Source organism: Gnatocerus cornutus, chromosome 7 (assembly GCF_029298725.1).
Source record: "Gnatocerus cornutus isolate USDA-ARS CGAHR chromosome 7, icGnaCorn1.1, whole genome shotgun sequence".
NCBI classification, from domain to species: domain Eukaryota; kingdom Metazoa; phylum Arthropoda; class Insecta; order Coleoptera; family Tenebrionidae; genus Gnatocerus; species Gnatocerus cornutus.
Genome location: NC_142239.1, coordinates 2,598,031 through 2,618,461, shown reverse-complemented (window position 1 = coordinate 2,618,461; position 20,431 = coordinate 2,598,031). Strand labels below are relative to the sequence as shown.

The 20,431-nt window shown below is 35.3% G+C and overlaps 1 protein-coding gene across 1 annotated transcript; it reads left to right on the top strand.

The window, feature by feature from the left end:
- Positions 1-15,380: 15,380 nt before the first annotated feature.
- On the top strand, positions 15,381-18,528 carry LOC148170669 (uncharacterized). The gene is made up of 7 exons (XM_088042217.1): positions 15,381-15,651; positions 15,707-15,891; positions 15,953-15,958; positions 16,001-16,040; positions 16,116-16,143; positions 17,433-18,155; positions 18,189-18,528. Exons 1-7 carry the CDS (start codon positions 15,381-15,383, stop codon positions 18,526-18,528), a joined length of 1,593 nt encoding a protein of 530 aa, XP_087898343.1.
- Positions 18,529-20,431: the final 1,903 nt, after the last annotated feature.

The following is a 20,431-nucleotide window of genomic DNA, read 5'->3' as shown; positions in this document are numbered from 1 at the left end:
ACATGTCTAGTAGTGCTGCTGCAACAACATCAAAAAGCACATTAAACCAAATTGTGAAGTTACACATGCCGAACCTGCAAATGTAAAGAAAATATGAACTTTTTTTGAAGGATTCATAAATATTTACAATTATTCAGTTGTTATAAATGATTAAATCAATACATCATAAATAAAAATGAATTAACTTGAAAATTTAATGATGTCGCCTAAAAAATCTTGTATGTAACACGGCCAAAAAGTGCCATTTTGCCCTCGCCTTCTTTCTGGCTTCGACTGTCGCCTCGGCCATTAAAAAAAAGCTCGGCCAAAAAAGACACTCTTTTTGGCCTTGGTACACAAATAACTATTTTGATAGACTAATTTGACAGTTGGAAAAAATAGTCTGTTATTTGATATTGTTCTGTATCAAAAGAAGATTTGGTGAAATCGGAGCAAGTGCACTGCTTTTGCCCCTATGACGAAGGAACTGAAGCACGACAAAGACATAATTTTCGTACCATACAACTATCTACTTAATCGGAAAACTAGAAAAGCTTTGGGTCTGGAGTTAGCAAACAATATCGTCGTTTTTGACGAAGGTCACAACATTGAGGCTTGTGAAGAGTCGGCATACATCCAGCTTAAATCCTCTGATGTCACTCTTTGTGATGAGGAAGTAATGTCGGCAATGAAAGCCCTTAGTAAGACGCCAATTTTGGATTATAACGGGAGAGAAATCCCTAAAGACTTTCTCGCTGTAGAACTGTCCGCCATCAAAGACATTTTTTTTAATTTCGAAAAAGCTTTGAACACCATCCTAATCAAGACTTCCTTTAACGAAGGCACATATTTATTATTAAAAAAAGGTGAGACGCAGAGGCGAGCCTTATTGAGCGTCTATATAAAAAATATATTTTAAATATAAAAATAAAAAGAAAATAGATAACTAAACTGCTAAATTGAAAAAAAAAGATGTGAATATGTTATTTGAATGAACACTGTTTGGCTACACACAGCAATGCTTGGCAGATCATTCCATCTTTGAAATGACTGGTTGGTTATAAATAATTGTCTGACGATAGTTTTAAAAGGTTCTTTTTTGTCCGAGAAAAGCAGTTTGCCATTGCAAATAGTTGTTCCACTTTTAACGCACGCGCAAAAACACGCCGATGGCGCGCTCGCAAAAGCAAGACCAGTGATTAAAAGTATTAATTTATAAAAATTATATCACTTACCCTGCAAAAACTAGACGATTGCTTAGGAAACAAATTTCACTAGTGTAAGACGTCAAAATTGGAGCACCACCAGAACGATCCCCCGATGAAGAAAAAGACAATCTACTGTTTCAAATGCAACGAGAAATGGCACGTTTGTACTAACTGCCCAAACAAACGAAGAAAAAGTGGTGAATTTAATTAGTGTTTTCTTTTGAGTGTAATGTTAAGTTAAAAACAAAATAAAAAGGCCTTGGGATGGAAAACACCTTACCCTGCAAAAACTAGACGATTGCTTAGGAAACAAATTTCACTAGTGTAAGACGTCAAAATTAGAGCACCACCAGAACGATCCCCCGATGAAGAAAAAGACAATCTACTGTTTCAAATGCAACGAGAAATGGCACGTTTGTACTAACTGCCCAAACAAAGGAAGAAAAAGTGGTGAATTTAATTAGTGTTTTCTTTTGAGTGTAATGTTAAGTTAAAAACAAAATAAAAAGGCCTTGGGGTGGAAAACACATCAATACAAATTATAAATAAATAATTTAACGTAAATGGACTGTGAGCATTTCTTCTTGTCATGATGGTGTAGAAAGTGAGAAAATGATTGTCTGCAGATCTAGTGACAATGTAAACAACATGCATTTGTAGATTAGAGCACTAGTGTTGCAGTTTAGCAAACTTAGAAGCATTGGGATGCTTAGTGGATTAAGAAGCAGTAATAAGTTGAATTACTGTATCTCGGGACGAGCTAATGTCAGGATGGACGAATTGTAAGACGTCACAAATTGAGACGAAAGTAACATTAATGTGAATAAACCTCCCCGCTAACATATTTATGTTTTACTTGAATAAGACAGGGCGCTTTCAAGCTTAAGAAAACTTAAACTGCGCAGCATTTTATTTAATTGCGATGTTTGTCTTAGGTGGGAAACAAAATAGTGAGTTATGTTAAGCATTTTTTTGTTTTTTATTTAATGTTTGTAATAATAATTTATAAAATGTTTAGAGTCAATCGGGCGAACACTTAGAACTGTAAGTATTTTTGCGGCATAATTTTAATTGAAAGGACAAACCTGAAATTCATGTATTCAGTGATCCAAATGACTTCGACGATGAAATAATAATGGAACAGACCCCATCACCGCCGCCAGAGATTTCTCTACTCACAAAAGGGTTTCTAGAGTTTATGAGAGTTAAAGATTATGATGGTTACTCTGCCGGAGGTGGAGAACGTGAGGGTAGAGAACATCTTCAAGCAGAAAACCGGTGGAAAACGTAAACATATGACAGCAGCGCCACCAGCGCCACCAACATGAAGTTGAAATGTCAATCGTCGAAAGACAAAAGGTTTTTTAAAAATCGAGAAAACGGCCCCCGAAGCGCCCAAAGACTCGAAACCTCGCGCATTAGTTGGGGGAAAGGGTCCTCTATCCGAAAATCCAGCCAAAAAACGCCTCGATCTTTCCGGTTCGGAGGAGAAGCGCCCAAAGCGAAAACCTCGGACCTCTCAACTATCGAAGCGAGAGAGCCTGCTCAGTCACAGGTAAGACCAGAACACAAAATGCCCGATTAGTTGCATAGGCGCAAGCGCCTTAAAAACTAAATCGCACATTTTTTTTTTACGGAAGGCAGTCTGAGTCGAGCAACAAAACACGAGGTCTCTGCGCTAACTGCATCGGTTACCCACCTTCAACGAACAGCAACTTCAAGGGTCTCTGCGCTGACTATATCGGTCAGCCACTCTCAACACGCACCATCTTTACGGACACCATCTCCGACGAGGGTCTCTGCGCTACCTATATCGGCTAGCCTCCTCTATACACGCTTGCGACACGGGCAACCTCGCTCTTTCTACCTTTCCGTGGGAAGGTTAAAATATAATTGCGTTTTAATTCCCCTACCCCCACACCTACCTAAACGTCACCAGGGAGTTGGAACAAACTCCTGGTAACAGAACATTGGTTGACTCCTTTTGCCCCAACAGGTCGCAACAAATGGAGATTTCCAGACAAACCAAGACAAAAGAAAAAAAACTTCATTTTTGCTGCGCCCCCCACAAATTTCAGGGGTTGAATTTCCAACCACCCCGCAACAATTAACATCCTAAAAGCAAATCGAAGCCGGCCCTGCCGACGTCGAGTAACAAACTCTCTCCGCTGATCTCAGCACGAGCCGCTCATCATAAATACATTCCATTCCTGCGTATACCTCTCTTACACACAAATGGATTAGCAAACCATATAAATCACATAGTTAAAGGTAATAAGTATATGAATGTTACGATTGGAGATATAAACTTTTACAATTACTACAACTTTTCAATTATATTTAACGTTATTTGCAAATGTGATGCTGCGCATTTTTTATTTGATAATTGACAATATTATCATTAATATAAGGATGATGAATGAGGAACAAAATGACCACTGCTACTGACTAGAAATACCTTAAAAGATTAGAAGGGTTACGTCTCAGTTTTACTTTGGCATATTTAAATATTTGTAAGAACTGTTGGTTTTAGTGTAAGTAATAAATAATCGGAATCGATCCCGCTAAGACTCTTTCTCTCTCTACTCCACGATGCAAGTCATCCCGCTCTTTCTAGCCCAGTCGCAACAGTAACAACCTTGGCGATCGAATTACCCCGAAGCTCCTCCCACTATTCCTTTCCAATAAACACGTCTTATCTTAATTCTTTCGCTTGCTTCTAATTCTATCGCCTTCACATTTACAGTCTTTGTTTCCGATTTCTGCTGGCTGTTTTTCTGTTCCAGACGAGACCGTCACGCCGCGCAGGACAAAGGCCCATCTCCGAAGCCGCCCAAGGTGGTCTCGACATCCTAGGTTGGCAACAGAAAGTGGCGGAGAATGGACGAGTTCCGAGAAGCCGATGGTCGCGCATCGGCTTCTCGGAACTCGTCAAACAGCACTCAACATAAACACAGTTTCCCTTTCGCTGCATCCGCGAGACGATTCTGGCACAGGTTTTTCACTATTTTCGCGTGTCTTTTACGCAAATGCGAGAATCACGTCATAAGTCAGCCGTGACCGCCCTTTGGATGCAACTTCTCTCTTCCAAGCATAATCTCTTCTTTTTAACACCACTTTTTACTTTTAAAAATGTTTTCCATTTTTTGTAACACAAAATTTTAATTTTTAAATTTTTTTGGAACATTTTACCTTAACGCCACCAGCGCTGAAACAGCATAAGCCTAAAACGGCGCTTTCAACAGTTTGTAATAATATCATTGTCTGTGTTCCGAAGATTTGTCATCTGTTCAGACGAATTCGGGTAAAGATCCAAGAAAGGAAAAAGGTCCCGACCAGAGTTTACCTGGATTCTTCCCAGTCAAGTAATTTCCAGTAATAACCAACAATCAAACCGTGTGCATGTAACTTGTCAAGTAAATTCAATAGAATCAAGGAATATCGGACCTTCGGCCATATGGTGTCGGTTCCCAAAAGAGACCAGGGGATCTATTCTCATCTAGTGCATTTCATCGTTCGCAAAAAGCCCAGGCGAACGTATATACTTCATACCAATTGATAATGAGGTCCAAATGTCAAACTTGGCCCGAAATTTGGAATTATCGCAAAAACTTGTGTGGAGGAATGTACTTCATAGGGACATTTTTATACACCAAAAGTTGACGACCTTGTCTGACAGCACTTTGACAGACACGTCATCATTTGTAAACATTGACAATTGGCTCCCGTATTTACGGAAATTTGAAGTTATTTCAAAATTGGAATTGCTTTTGAATGGTTTTCAAAGAAGTGCATTCTTTTGCTAGTTGTTGACGATGAAATTAGAAAATTTCCGTGGCCCGCAGTCGTATAACTGAAATATTTAAGTTGTTAACTTATTAGAAGTACTGGCTAGAAGTGAAACACATGGAGAATTTAGCAAAGCTTTGAATGTTTACATAGTCAACTATAAAGTGTTCTATTCGTATTTAGGTAAATTCTAACTACCTCAACTATCGAAGATTTTGAGTTGCTGAATTTGAATACGTCTATACCTCACATGTCAAAGATTTCATGTTATTTTAGTGTAGGAAATAAATAATAATGTTGTCTTTTTTCAAATTATGACCAATTGTCATGGGATTTACTCTGAGGTGCGGTTGTCAACACAAAACTTCCTATTCCAAAGAAGTTCAACGAAGTTGTGCCCCTTTAATGGTGCATTTTTAAGATTTGTAGCAATTGGGACGGTTCCAAAAGTGTTGCCCTTTACAGAAGTGATCACTTTTTTAACGATATCGGAAATGTACACCAAACAGACTTTTGCAATAACCAAACTATCAACTAGAAAGAAATTGAATGTGGCCTGAAATACACCAAATGTTAGGGCAGCAGAACAAAATTAAAAATAGTGAAGAAAAAGAAACATGCATGTGATACTGGTGGTGGAAAACCACTTGACGAGCCGTTAAATGAAGCCGAGAGTGCGGTATTAGAAATGATAAAAACGGTGTCCGTAAAAGGACACAACGAGGTATACGAATCTTTGGGATTGGTTGAAAATAATCAACGTGCAGACACTGAATTATCTTCAGTCTGTCACGTGCCACGTAAACTTAGAAGTGACCTAAAACACAGCGTGAAGTTAGGTCTCAGAAGAGTATGATTAACTGTTGGTGCAGAAACGATTCTCTTCCGTTTTGTTTTTTTTTCCTGTTGTTCTTCTTCTTTGGTTCCTTTTCTTTTGGTCTTCCCTTTTTGTAGCTGATCCAGAAGGATTCTTCCCTCTGTAAAATCGAGGGGCAGTCAATATTTCTTTGTGGGGCACACCTTCGAATGTAAACAAACACCACATAACCTCTGACCTGTCACCTGTCAGCCAAGTGGTACCGGCGGAGCGATTCTTCAATGCTCTTATGCGGGCCGCCGAAGGCGTTGTTTCTCACATTGTTGAGGTTTTTCATTTAGGGAAAGATTGACTGAATTTCGCGCTTTCGCCCCTCCTGGTCTCTTAGTCCATCTTGGCGATTCGAACTTCCTTTCTTTTAGGCAAGTTAAGTAAATTCGCAGTGGTGGAAAATAAAAAGATAGGGTAGTTTGTCCGGTTGTCCCGGGATTTGTGTTAAGTTGGCGAGACAGGACACCTTGAGGCCGCCCAAGATCTAGAGTGAGTACCACGTGTCTGGAAGAATCCAACTAATTTCGAGGTATCTTTAGGGCCTCGTCTCTACTCTATTCTACTCTCCTCTACTCTACTCTGCTCTACGCTACTCGACTCTTCTCTTCCCGACGATTAGTATCTTCGTGGCTTTTCTCCTCGCAGGAACTCGCGGGAACTCCTCAGGGAGCGGGGTTGAAAGACGTTAGGAGTGTTGGAAACGGTCCTCTCCGGAGTTTTGGATCAGTCTACAGTGGATCCGGATCAGGCCGTCCAGCCAAGGGAATAGCCTCCACCTCCCAGCGAAGGAAAAGGTCAGACCCACTCTATCTTGTTGTTCCGGGAGTCTAACCCTTCACGGGCCGGAGAAGTTCGTCGTTTGTCGGCGTAGCTGTTGCGCAATAATTTACCTATTTGTATGTAACTGTCTTTAGTAACTCCCTTTTGATTTTTTTTTGTTTGTTGTAATATTAGAGATTGTAAGCGGACTCGGTCGCCAATTCACTTTTTGTGCGGTAACGTCGTGCGTCTAATTCGAGCTTGTGCAATCGCGGACCGGCGTAGTCGCCCACATCCGCGGCTGGTAACTTTATCCACGGTGTACCGGATCTAGCAATTAATTAGTTATTTCCAGTTCAACAACAATTTAATTTCTTTTTTTTTTCTTTAACCAAATGTATTAGCTCCTACTGTGAATAAATCGTTTTCGTGGGACACGTATTTAGTTGCGAATTGAGTACCCTATTCCATAATAGGGTTAACATTTTTGAGATGCGTACTTTTGGTTATTTTATTTTAATTAATAGTATTACAAAACGTGTTTGTTATTTGTTAATTTAATTATTAGTTTTCAATAGTGATTATGATTGCAATTAGTTGTAACCCATAAGACCGAATAAAATAAAACTTTGGTACCGATTTTCTTAAGAATTTATTTATGTATTCCATATTTGGTCCTTTTCCTCTACAATTACAAATGTTGCCTTGTTATTTCCTAATTTCATAAGTGACCGCAAGCTTCAAAATTTAGATTCTGGATGACAACTATTAAGAAATAATGAAGAAATGCTGTCATTTCGCAACGATGCACAGGTTATTTGGCAAAATATTAAAACTATTACTCTAAACGATGGAGAACTTGTTTTTCCAGTGTTGTCTCGTTTTGTTGAAAATATCTTGCGTTTACCTCATTCTTTAGCTAATGTAGAACGAATTTTTTCTTCAATAAAGCTATTAAAAACAAAATAGAAATAAACTGAGCTCAGAAACAATCACTGGCTTACTCCTTATTAAACAATTAATCGGCAAAAACGACTGTTAGGATTTTCCAAAAAATAAATGACCGACTGTCGGTTCAACACGACGGTTTTTGCCCACAGACCTCGGTTTTTCCGACCGTTTCGTTCCAACCGTCGAAACCGTCGTTCAAAACCGTCGTGCAAGAACGACGTTTGTGGGGCCCTTTAGGAATGCTGTTCTTATCGCAGGGTGCAAACTTGAGCAAATAAACCCTCATTATGAGCACTTGAGAATCTTTTGAAGCTGTCCCGTTGCGGCAGCCCGCAAATTTTTATGCTTTTAATGGTAGCTCAGACCAACTTGGGTGAACTATACTAACGTTTAAATAAACTAGACTACTAATTAAACGAAGATAAATTAACATATTTTGGCAATATTGGTTGATTATTTATTTACCTTTCAGTTATATCATAAACGCTAATTGAAATTGTATTTAAAAAAAAATCTCTTGTTAATAATGTTGAATCTTTATTTGTCAGAGCTGGAGCTAGGCAGCCGGAAACCCAAACTAGTAAAAATTGCTTTTCTTCAACCCTTGTAACAACGTTAGTGTACGCAGCTAGCCTTAAGGCTAAGGTTTTCTGCAATTTTACAAAAGTAACAAAGGAATTACCTTGAGAGCGAACTAATACCTCCGGTTGTAAATAAATCCTCTTAACTACAAATGCGGAGGTAAAAATGTATCAAAATTCAAGACCGCTTTAGCAAAATCGTTAAACCAACCAATGAAGCCAGCAGTTGTAGAAAACTACAGTAGTCGAACTTTGCATTTAGCGACTCAAATGACATAATTATTCATTATGAAAGAAAAACCTGTTTCCTTGGCTTTTTAAATTTGAATAGAAAGTCTTAAGCAGATGTTTTTAGAACATTGTAAAAATGAAAAAATTCTTCAATCCATAAAATAAGTCAAGAGCACACAATTGTTTTTGCAATTATAAGAAGAATGCATAGGGAAAGTAACAATAACCCGACAGTTCAACAATTTATGTCGACTTATAAAAAAAATAATTCCTTTGGAATTAAAAGCACACGCTGATGGGAATTGTATATCATTATTTTATATTGCAAAACCTTGAGTTCTGAATCCAGGATTAAAGTACTGGCTTCAAAACAGCAAAATAAAAAAAAATAAAGAATTAGTTATCACCGAAGATACTGCTCATACCGATGTGTCAATCATGTCAAAACTTATAATTACTTATATTGCAAGTTTTGTAGTCAAATATTTATTTATAAAAAAATGAAAATGTCACAATTGAAAAAAAAAGTTTCAAGAAAACTCAACAATAAAGCTTCACTGATGTAAAAAATAAGGGCGGATTGATATATCCATCAACTGATATAATCAGTAATTGTGAGACTGCAGAAAAATCAATTAAACGAATTGGTAAAAAGCGCTAATCAATTTTTAAAAATAAAATTTAATTTAATTTTTGCAAATAGCGGTTGTTTTACATTTTGAAATAGCAAGCAGCAAGTTAGTAGAAAAAAACTATTTTTAAGTCATTGTTACATTCGTATGACCAAAAACCATTTGAAAATCATCGAATTTTAATTAATAAACATTACGGCTGAAAAATATCAAATATTAGGCTCAATTATACTGCAAAACATGCAATTATATTGCAAATTATGTATGTTAGAATCCATGGTCGGGTTGTACTCCCTCCCACACTAGTGGGGGTAGAGAACCGGGTGGTCACCATCCCCTTGACGGCGGGGTGAGAGTCCTGTGCAAGTATCAAGACAGAAACATTTAACCACGGGGTAAAAGCTTTATAGGCGACTTTGGTTCTCAATTGATTTAGTGTGGGCATAAATCTAAGGAGGCGCCACATTCGACAAAACGTCAAATGTAGGTAATTCAGAATTCAAATTTAATGCTTAATTGTCATTAATTGACTGTCATAATCAAAGTCACAATCGTTCATGTTTATTTTGAAGATTTGTAGTCACAGCTTCACATCACCAGGCGTCAGAAGCTGTACACCATGGCACAGAAGCTAGAAAAACGGTTGAACCGGTTGTCCCGGAGTAGAAACTCCGCTAAAGCGGTGGCGAACACGGGGTTGCACAAGCAGTTAGAGCAGTTAACACCATTCCAGCAAAGGTTTTTTTTAAGCCAGAAGAAGATTTACGTTCGATGGCAAGGCAGATGCCATTGCTTTAAGGAAGAGTGGTCCAAGGACGTACAATCTTTTATCAAAACTGTTTACGTTACCAACTGTCGGTACCTTAAAGACTGTACTTAACAAAATACCAGTCGATCCAGGCATCTCAAAACCCATTTTTTAAGTGTTGCGGAAAAAAGTAGAAAAAAAATGGGAGTTCAAATATTGGAATCTACTTTCCGACGAAATGACGCTTTAACCGCATCTGGATTATTTAAATTATTTCGATTCAATAATGGGTTTTGCAAATTATGGCTGGGAACGCATCAACCTATCGGGTTTGCATTTTGCAAGTCCACAATGAAGACAGAAACAACAGTCCGCTACTTCAAGGCCATTGTAGAAGCAGCTAGTGATGCTGGTTTGTGCATTGTCGCCTCAATTTGTGACCAGAATACCACAAATGTTAAGGTGATTGACACTCTCCTTGAACAAACACGACAGCAGCGCCAAAATGCCTCTTTAAGAGATGAAGGGGAACAAAATAATGTAATAATTGTGGAAAACCACAAAGCATGAGAAATAATTTACTAACAAAAAATTTTAAGTTCAAGGAAGGTGACGAACAAATGGTGGCAAAATGGACTCACATTGTAAAAACATATGAATTGGACAAGAGTAAACTTTCGGAAATTCATATTCGTCCGAATTCGGTACAAAAAATGAAAGTGTCATTGTGTGCTCAAGTGTTTAACACATCGGTAGCTGCTGCTGTTTTGCGACTGGTTTGGTTAAAGAGGTTTTATATACCACCTGATGCCAAACGGACTGCCGTTCTTTGTGCATTTCAGAATAGTCTTTTTGATAGTGTTAACGGAGGTTTTGGAAAGTGTGCTTGGACTCCATTGCGTGGAAAAGTAGAATTGAAATCGCCTCATTTCGAGTGCTGAATAAAAGAGAAAAATTCTTTTTAAGTATGGAATTCATAAAATCAAAACCATCTGATGAAGCCCAACTTCCAGTTATGGATGGTTGGATTCGCACTCTGGATGGTTTTATATTGATAAAAAAAAATCTAAACGAACTAGGTGTAAAGTCTTTTTCGGCTCGGGCTTTTAACCAGGACCCTTTAGAAAACCTTTTTGGTCAAATAAGACAATGTGGAGTGCGAAACACGAATCCATCTTGTTACGCATTTATTCCTTTTTACAAGACACTTCTTATTAGGAATTTTCAATCCTATCAACAACAACTGAACAACTCCAGGTGAACATTAGAGATTATTTACGTCAAACAAATGATCAAAGTCGGAGGCAGACTGGGAGCGATCGGTGGTTTCCTCCACAAATTGATGAAGAAGCTGAAGTATCAGCAGACACTAATGTTTTAGGTTATATACAGTATGTCCCCGGATTGAGTTCACAAGAGGGAAAAAAAGTTTATTTTTCATTTTACAAAAAAATGACAAAGGAATAACATTTTTTGCTTATTTCAAAACAAATAAATCTGCAATTAAAATTTTAAAATTATTAGTTTGTACTCTTAAAATTAATTTTTTCATTATTTTTATTTATTAAATTTTGTAATCGTATTCAAATTATTGCAGGCTGTGGATTCACAAAATCAAATAGTGCGTTAAAGAATAAAGAAAAATTTTCCTAATAATGTATAAGTATTAAAAAATTGGAAAAAAATGCAATTGAATCCTTAACAATAATTGAGAAAAATCGAAACAGTCGAAAAAATTACGAGTTAGAATTGAACTATGTGCTAAAACAGCTAATGGGCCAATCAAATAGTAGAAACTGGTTTGAGTTAAGAAACAAATTTCATTCCTTTGACATTTTTTGCTAAATTAAAATAAAAAAGTTCTTCGTTATTTTTTGTTTTTTTCGATTTCCAGAAGACTGCTTGATAATATTAAAGTTTTAATTAAAGATTTATTTATTTTAAATTAAGCAAAAAATATTATTCCTTTGTCATTTTTCTGTAAAATGAAAAATAAAGTTTTTTTCCCTCTTGTGAACTCAATCCGGGGACATACTGTAGGTGGATTTCTCATTCACGTCATCTCCTCTGAGAAGTACGAATGTGAAATCTGCTTACGTAACTTAAAACATTATAGAGAGTCGGATCAGCTTCATTATCGATTAGTGTCGTTGAGGGAATGTGATGATGACAAGCCGCGGTTGCAGTATATGAACATCAATGTGATTAAAGTTTTACTCAAACTTTATAATCATTTGAAAATTCTAATACCTTCCGCTGTTTATCATGATCAAATTTCAGCTCGAGTGATTAGTCATCTACGAGAGACAATTGATTTTGATTTTCATGCATGTGACCACAGCGAGTCTCAATCCAAAGTGAACTTTATCTTTTGTTTTTGAAAATATACATTTTCAATTATGTGAAACAGTTGAATAAGTTCGCTGCTGGTAAATCCAGATTCTTCGGAGAAAGAAATGCATCATATATACCGAAGTTTTGCGGAAGTAATTTTGGAAATGGCGATATATATGATCGTTTCGAGTAAATCTATGTATTTATTACAATTTTATTTTCAATTAATATTCAATTTAGAGCAATTAAAGCATTGCTTTTTTTTATTGTAAGTATTTCAAACTGTAGTGTTATTGTACATTTTTGTGACAAAGTACATAGTTATTAATAATCGTCAATTAGTGTTTATTTTTGAGCAAAATAAATTGTAATAAATGGAAACAGGTGCACACAGCATAGGTTCCTAATTTGTTTAAAAAAATATTTTTGTTGGTGTTTAATGATGATGTTATTGAAAAATTTAAGACTAGTTTTAGTTAGGGTAAATTCTTTTTTTGTCCATCTGATAACCCATGAGGCACACAAACGTTTTAGTAACGTTACTTGACGTTTGCTAGGTTAATATAACGTTAATAGGTTGATATTAAACATTACACAAATGGTAAATTTGAAACGTCTAGTTAAATGACGTTACTATAACGTTTAAATGTAACACAGTTTATGAAAATGTGAAAATGAAACGTTATATAAACGTTAGCAAGCAACGTTAAATAACACTATTGGTTTCAACGACTTAATTACGTTAAATTGTAATTATTTAATTAGCATTTATTGGAAATGTGAAAACACAACGTTACATAAACCTTTCGAACTAACGTTAAATCATTCCATTGGTTTCAACGTCGTAATTACGTAAAATTGTAACCAATTATGTACCATTTACTGGAATTGTTAATAGTTATTTACAGTCGCGTGTGGTAACTTACATTTTACAGCGCGAAATCAGTTTGAAGCACGACGGCGTAGCCGGAGTGCTTTAATGATTGAGCGCTGTAAAATGGTTAACGCACAAGAGTTGTATTAAACTTTTTGGCCGAAAAATTTTAATTTAAATAATTGGATTTTTCAAAATTTATGGGAACTGTCACATCTGACATTTGTAAATTTCATCATCTGTCAATTCTGTCAATTTTGTAGTTGGTGCACAAAAAGTACACAAGATGGCGCTGTATAAAAAACGTTTTAATATTACTTTAAAAATAGAAATATTGTCTTAATTGAGATAATAATTTAGGTAGATTCCACTTTGGTGATCAATCTTCATTATGGTAAAGAGATTTTAATTTATAAACGCATGTGAAGAGCAGACGATTTGGGCAATTTTTACAGCACGGCGTGTGTAAACGTCCAGGGCGCTTGTAAATCTAGTGTTTCCGAAGCTGTCAATTGAATGTTAATTTGACGTTTACAATTCATGAGGCCAAAAACTTTATTTTAACATAATAACTAATGTTTAAAATTACCCATGACATTAACGTTAAAATAACGTCACATTGTAATTATTTAAGTAACCATTAATAATGGAATTGTAAAAATGTAATGTTGTTGGAACACTGCTAACTAACGTTAAATATTATAATTCTTTCAACATCATAACTGCGAAAAAATGTACTCATAACCATATTTAATTTGGTATATATTAGAATATTTTACTTTAAAATAAAACATTTCCCTGTAACTTTCCACTAATGTAAATTTTAGTGGATGTAATACGCTACCGACACTCATTTCCTTAATTTTTAATGGTCAGTATTTTTGCCATTTGAAACAACATTGCTTGTTAGGATTATTAGAGGTATATTTTACAAAATTACTGCAGCGGATCCAATAGCTCTCCCTCCAAATTGTCAATTATGGTCAGAAATTGCTCGCACCCAAAAAAATCGGTGTTGGATCAGCTACTGCTTATTGCACTTTTTGTATAATTATCTTACAATAATATTCCATCAAGTTAAATTATATACTTCCTTTTAGCGAAAAATTCGTCATTAAAATCTGAATTGATTGCCGTATCGCACAATATACAGGCATTTATAGTATTAGTATTAATAATAATGGTATTTAGTAATAACAGACATTTAAGGGTGGAACACCGTAAAGCAAAATTTCAGTTTTCGTAACTATGCAACCCAACTTGCAGTCGACCTGTCAGCTGTCAATCATCAATAAGGGTGCAAATCCTCTGTTAAAATTTAGAGATTTTCTACTTCTTGAGAGTAATAAGCCAAGCCGACTTGCTTTTGGTCAACAAACGCATTTCATCTCGCCGTGTACATTTAAGTTCGAAATTGTTCTTAAAAAATGGTTACGAATTATTTAATATCAAAAAGGCCCAAGCACAATAACATTTTTTTTCCGAGCAAAGTTGTAACTCCCAATATTTGCGATTCAGTTTTATTTGCGGAATAACATTATTATCATCCAAACAATACATTGTAAATAAAAGAAGAAAGTTTTTTTAATCCGAAAACGCTTGGAGACAAAGTGCTAAAAATTTTATTCAGCATTTTGAAGACCCGGTAATTCTTTTGAAATAAAAAATTGTTAAATATGTAGATACATGACATATTTTCAACGTTGATTCCTATTATGTAAAACATCTCTTGGGCGAGGCGGTCGGTTTCTTACTTTTCTTATAAACCGCCAGTTTGGTCAGAAATGTTCCCAATTCACCTACTTGTAATAAATTAAAATAATTTAAAACTGCACGTTTTGGTAATAAATAATTTGCATTTTATTATCTTAGGCCCAAACTTTTAGTTTGCAAGTATTTTTCACATTAAATATTGATGCCAGATGTTGGACTAAAATGACCAAAAACAAAAATTGGGATAGGGAAGAATATAAATGAGCTAAGAGGTCTAAACAAATCACTATAGTTGAGTCACAAACCACCTACTCTATAGACCTTTAACGACAAATGATACCGTTTGAACCAATCACGTGACTAGAATTGGTTTTTCTCCCAAAGTGTAGATGTCGCGTAAGAAAAATCACCAAACAACACCAAAGATTAAAAGGTAAAAGTTCCTGAATTGGGAAAAATACCCTAAATGGAAAAACCCATTTTGAAATTGTAAACAAGAAATGAGTCACCAGCCAGTCTTGTTTTCCTGTGTTTTCCGTTCTGTGTTGACCAAGCGAATTTGCGATTTCCACGTTTTATTTTGTGTTCTGAGTTGAAAAAAAAACAGTTTTTTTCAAAACTACTTGCCAGTTCAGTATCTTCAAAAGGTGAGTGATTATAAAACATGTTTTCTTCTTACATAAACTATATATTTTAATATTTTGCAGATAATAATGGCTCCTGTAAAATGCTGCGTACAGGGTTGTGAACTTAATCTCAAACCACAGGATCGATTCCCAAATCCAAAAAAGGATCTGAAAAGATTTCAAATTTGGATTGACCTAATTAACAATGACCTCCTTACTCCCATGGATCCAGTTGATGTTTACAACCTGAAGAAGGTATGCCACAACCATTTTGAGGCAAAACATTTTAACTTGGGGAATAAACGACTGCACGCCAATGCAATTCCTGCTTTGTTTCTACCAACGCCAAAAATATCAAGCAAGTTATTTACATGTATTTCTGAACAGGTTCTAAAACTCACTGTAAATTTCAGAACCAAGTAATGCTACGAATGTGGCCAGCATTCCAATGAAGGAAATCATAACTTCAGTTTCACTTTCATCTAACCATATTGAACCTTTGATTCTGGATGAAGAAGTGAAGATCAACATTCAAGAGGAAAAATTGGAAAATGCGCACTTTCAAAAGAAGAACATTTTACGAGGTTATTATCTATATGTATTATTAAGCACACCTGAAATTATTAATAATTTTTTACAACAAACAAATTAAGTTTAAGTCCACAGTCAGAAATAACAAATAATTCAAAGATTTTAGCTTTTTTTAGTTGTTTGTTTTTTTTGTTCTATCGTACAAAATGTGTTTTGGTTAATATATTTTGCGCATTATTGTTCTGTTAGTGTTTGACTGTTGAAATATTCATATCAATTTGTATTTTTCAGAAACAATGCCAACTCCCCATCAAATGCTGAAGAGTGTTGGAATAAATGTTCGCAAGGATATGAGTCCAAGAAAAAACAAACTTTATGCTTTGGTGAAAAAATGTGCGAAAAAAGTGAAACAAGTGCAAGCTTCAAAAAACAATTTTAAGAAACGCTTGTTTGAAGCAGAAAGGTTTGCTAAAGAGAATTTTCTCAACAACAATTTGAATGTTTTAAACAAAGTCGCTGCTCGGTTTGTGACTAGTCAATTTCGGGAAGCTACGAAATCCATTAAGCAACGGCGCTTCACTCTCGAAGACAAAATATTAGCTCTCACGTTGTATAAACAAAGTCCAAAATCTTATAGATTTTTATCAAAAATTTTCATATTACCGAGTAGGACTACCCTCCAAAATTTTCTCAATGAAATAGATTTTGAACCGGGGATGAATAAGAAGATATTTGAAGCGCTTCTCCAAAAAGTTCATGCACTAAACGAAAATGATCGGTATGTTAGCCTCATGTGGGATGAAATGGCAATTCAACCACATCTTAGCTTCAACGAAAGAAAAGGTTACATTGAAGGATTTGAAGATTTTGGAGAAAATAAAAGGAAGAACGAAATTGCAGACCATGTGTTAGTGTTCATGATAAGAGGAATAAAAGGGAGATTGAAACAGCCAATTTATTATGCATTTTCTTCAAGAGAGGAAGCAAAGGGACATCAACTTAAAAAGGCCTTGAAAGAAGTTTTGACTGCATTAATTGAAATTGGGCTGAAGCCAATCTGCACAGTTTGCGACCAAGCAAGTACTAATGTTAAAGTAATAAACACGTTATTGCTTGAGACAAAGGAAGAGCTGCTTCGACATGGCAACAATTATTTTGAAGAAGGGTATTTTAAAATAAAAAACTTAAAAATATTTCCAATTTTTGACCCACCACATCTACTAAAAGGGATAAGGAATAATTTTTTAAACAAAAGCGTTAAGTTTAGGAAAGGCCAGACTACCAAAACTGCAAAATGGGCACATATTGTAAAGCTTTATGAAATTGATAATGCCCATAATACGATTGATGGGCTACAAACATTACCTCATTTAACGGATGAACACATCTACAAGAACAAAATTAAAAAGATGAAAGTGAAGCATGCTGCTCAAATATTTAGCCATCGTGTAGCAGTCACTTTAAACTTGGCTGGAAATTGTGGTATGTATATCATATTTATTGTTTATGTTGTTTTAATATATACATGTTTACAGATAATTTCAATGTGTTTGATGGCGGAGCAAAGGACACCGCCGAATTTTTGTTATTTTTTGACAAATTGTTTGATTCTGTTAATGGAAAGACTAAATTTGCCACCAACGGTAAACCACTCACGGGCGGAATTACAAATTTATCAGCACATTATAAATTTTGGATTGAAGAGGCATTACCAATACTGGAGTCTATGGAATTTGAAACTAAGAATCCAAAGGACAGGGCAAAACCTCCAACTATCAAGAATTGGATATTCACTCTAAAAAATTTTGTGAGGGTGACTAAACAGCTTCAAGAAGCAGGATTTGAATACATTTTGGGTCGTCATTTAAATCAAGACGCATTAGAAAACTTTTTTGGGCGAATTAGAAGTTTTGGAGCACAACAGACGAACCCAATACCAGGGAACTTTAGTTCTATTTTCAAAACCATTGTTGTTAACACGACCATAAAATTTCACAATACGAGCTACAACTGTGAAGACGATGGCTACGATTTTTTGTTTGACCAAATAAATATTTTGTTCAAAAAGCGTGAGTTCAACAAAGAACTGGAAAAAAGGGAGAAAAGCGGTGTCGAACCTGAAAAGATTTTTGTGAAGGAATCAGGAGAAAGAATAAAACAAGATTTGGGAGAACAAATGCTTCAAATGGACCTAAACATGTTTTCGACAAATTATGTGGCAGGATTTGTCATAAAAAAAATTAGAAAAACGGTCGACGGTTGCAGTTGTTGCAGAACAATGACTGAAGGAAAAGTCGAAGACAGCGGAAATATGCTGATAAAATACAGAAAGTATTGAAACAACTCCAAAATGATGGCTCCAAGTCAAGGTTTTTCCCAATTCTTTGAAAAAATGCTCGCAATTATTAAAACTACGTTATTGGAAAAAGCAACGACAAAAACCTTGGCTCAAGAGAGTTTTATGAACATTTTAGAAAATCTACATTTTGATATAATTTGCAATGACCATAAAAGTGTTCTTATACCAAAAATAGTAAAAATTGTGCACCGGACAATCATACACAGTTGGTGTAAGTCTGTAAACAAAACATTGGGAGGAAAGGATTCAAGACCGTTGTTGGAGAAAGATGACATAAAGAGGAAGGCCAAGATTATATTTAATAAACGCAAGAAGAGGATGGAACGAGGACAAAAAATTCTGTAATTATTTTTAAATTAAATGATTTTAATTTGACTGATTTTTTAATTATTAAAATTAAATTAGTAAATTCCAACCTAACCTAAACCCGTTTCTTTGACTTAGTGACTTACAAGACATTATTATCTCTCCCAACCACGAGAGGGACAAAATTTTGTTTATTCAAGTTTCAAGCAAGCGCGTTGAGCGTCTAGAGATTGGGTGGTTTTTGAGTTGAGTGCGTCACATAGTGCTTTCCTGGCTTTGTGATTTTTCAACTGCTTATCATCAACAGCTAAGTATTTATAATTTTGGTTATTAGAACCAACAATAATTAGTTAATTAGGAATTAAACTGGACTTTAGTAGATATAGGTCTGATTAATTAGTAGAAAGTAGCTTTTCCGTTTTTAATTTACCTAAAATGGCACATACATCAAAAAACAATCTTAGCGTGTTCGCCAAACGTAAAAATAAAAAACAACTTGTTAAATCAATTTTAAAGAAAAGAAGACGGTGTTCAAAGTCTGAACCGACAGATCAGAAATCAATTAATAGCTCAGATAACGGTAACTTTAATGTTAGTAAAAGTGATTATTCAGATGATGTTTTCCTAATTGAAGAAAATTCAACTTTGCATAAAAATAACGCCGAAACGTTTATTCCCGATGGTTGTAGAATTGTTGATATTGGTCATTTTTTCTCAACTCTGAAATCTATAAAGCATAACATTTTTGATTGCTTTTGATAATATTGAAATTGATAGTGAAAAGCGTTACGGTTTACGATGCACGTTTTTTTTATAAATGTACGATGTGTGGCGTTGTGGGACATTTTAGCACCGAACCTGATGATAGAATTTGTAAAATTAATGATGCGGCTGTTTGTGGTGTTATCTCTACAGGTGGAGGTTATAATCAATTGTCAGAATTTTGTTCGGCCTTAGATATCCCTCAGATGTCTCAAGGAACATACGACCGTGCGGAGAGTAGTGTTTCTGAACACATTCGAAATCTTTGCGATGATCAAACTATTGAGGCCGGAAAACAAGAATACGAATTAGCTATTAGAGCAGAGGAAGTTGATAGTGATGGAGTACCTTTCGTAACAGTCATTGTGGATGGCGCATGGAGCAAGCGGTCATATAAATCAAACTATAACGCATTGTCCGGTGCACGCTGCATCATAGGTGCATGAACCAAAAAAGTTCTTTTTGAAGGAGTTAAGAATAAATATTGTAGTTTTTGTAATATTTACAAAAAGAAAGATAAAGTAGTCCCGGCACATAACTGTTTTAAAAATTGGGAACAGTCAAGTACGTCAATGGAAGCGGCATTAATTTTAGAAGGGTTTAAAAAGTCAGAGCAAGTGCATAATTTACAGTATAAACGAATTATAGGGGATGGAGTTAGTAGTGTTCTAAAAAAAATTCGAACCGCAAAACCATATGGTCCGCATTATTTCATAGAAAAAATCGATTGTCGAAATCACATACTTCGTAATTATTGTACCAAAATCAAAGAGATATCAAAAACTCCCAAAACGCTTAGAAATTTTCTTAGAAATAAAGTTCACAGTTCTTAGAAATAAAGTTCATTTTAAAGTTCACAGTTGCCATTCTAAGTGCAATCAAATTTCGTAAAAATGAAAATTGTCAATTAGATGAAAAAATTGAAAATCTTAGAAAAGATATTTTAAACGGACCGCGACATATATTTGGTAATCACGAACACTGTGCCAGTTATTTTTGTCAGAAAAGTGGTCAGACAAATGATATTTCATTTTCGTTTTTCATAAATCGTCCATTGTATGAACCATGTCAACAAGTTGTAAATCGAGTTGCCAATTTATCTTCAAGTTTGCTTTTTGACGTAGATTTAGAGTATTGTTTAATTGAAAGGGACATTGAATTTTGGAATAACAATATGGCA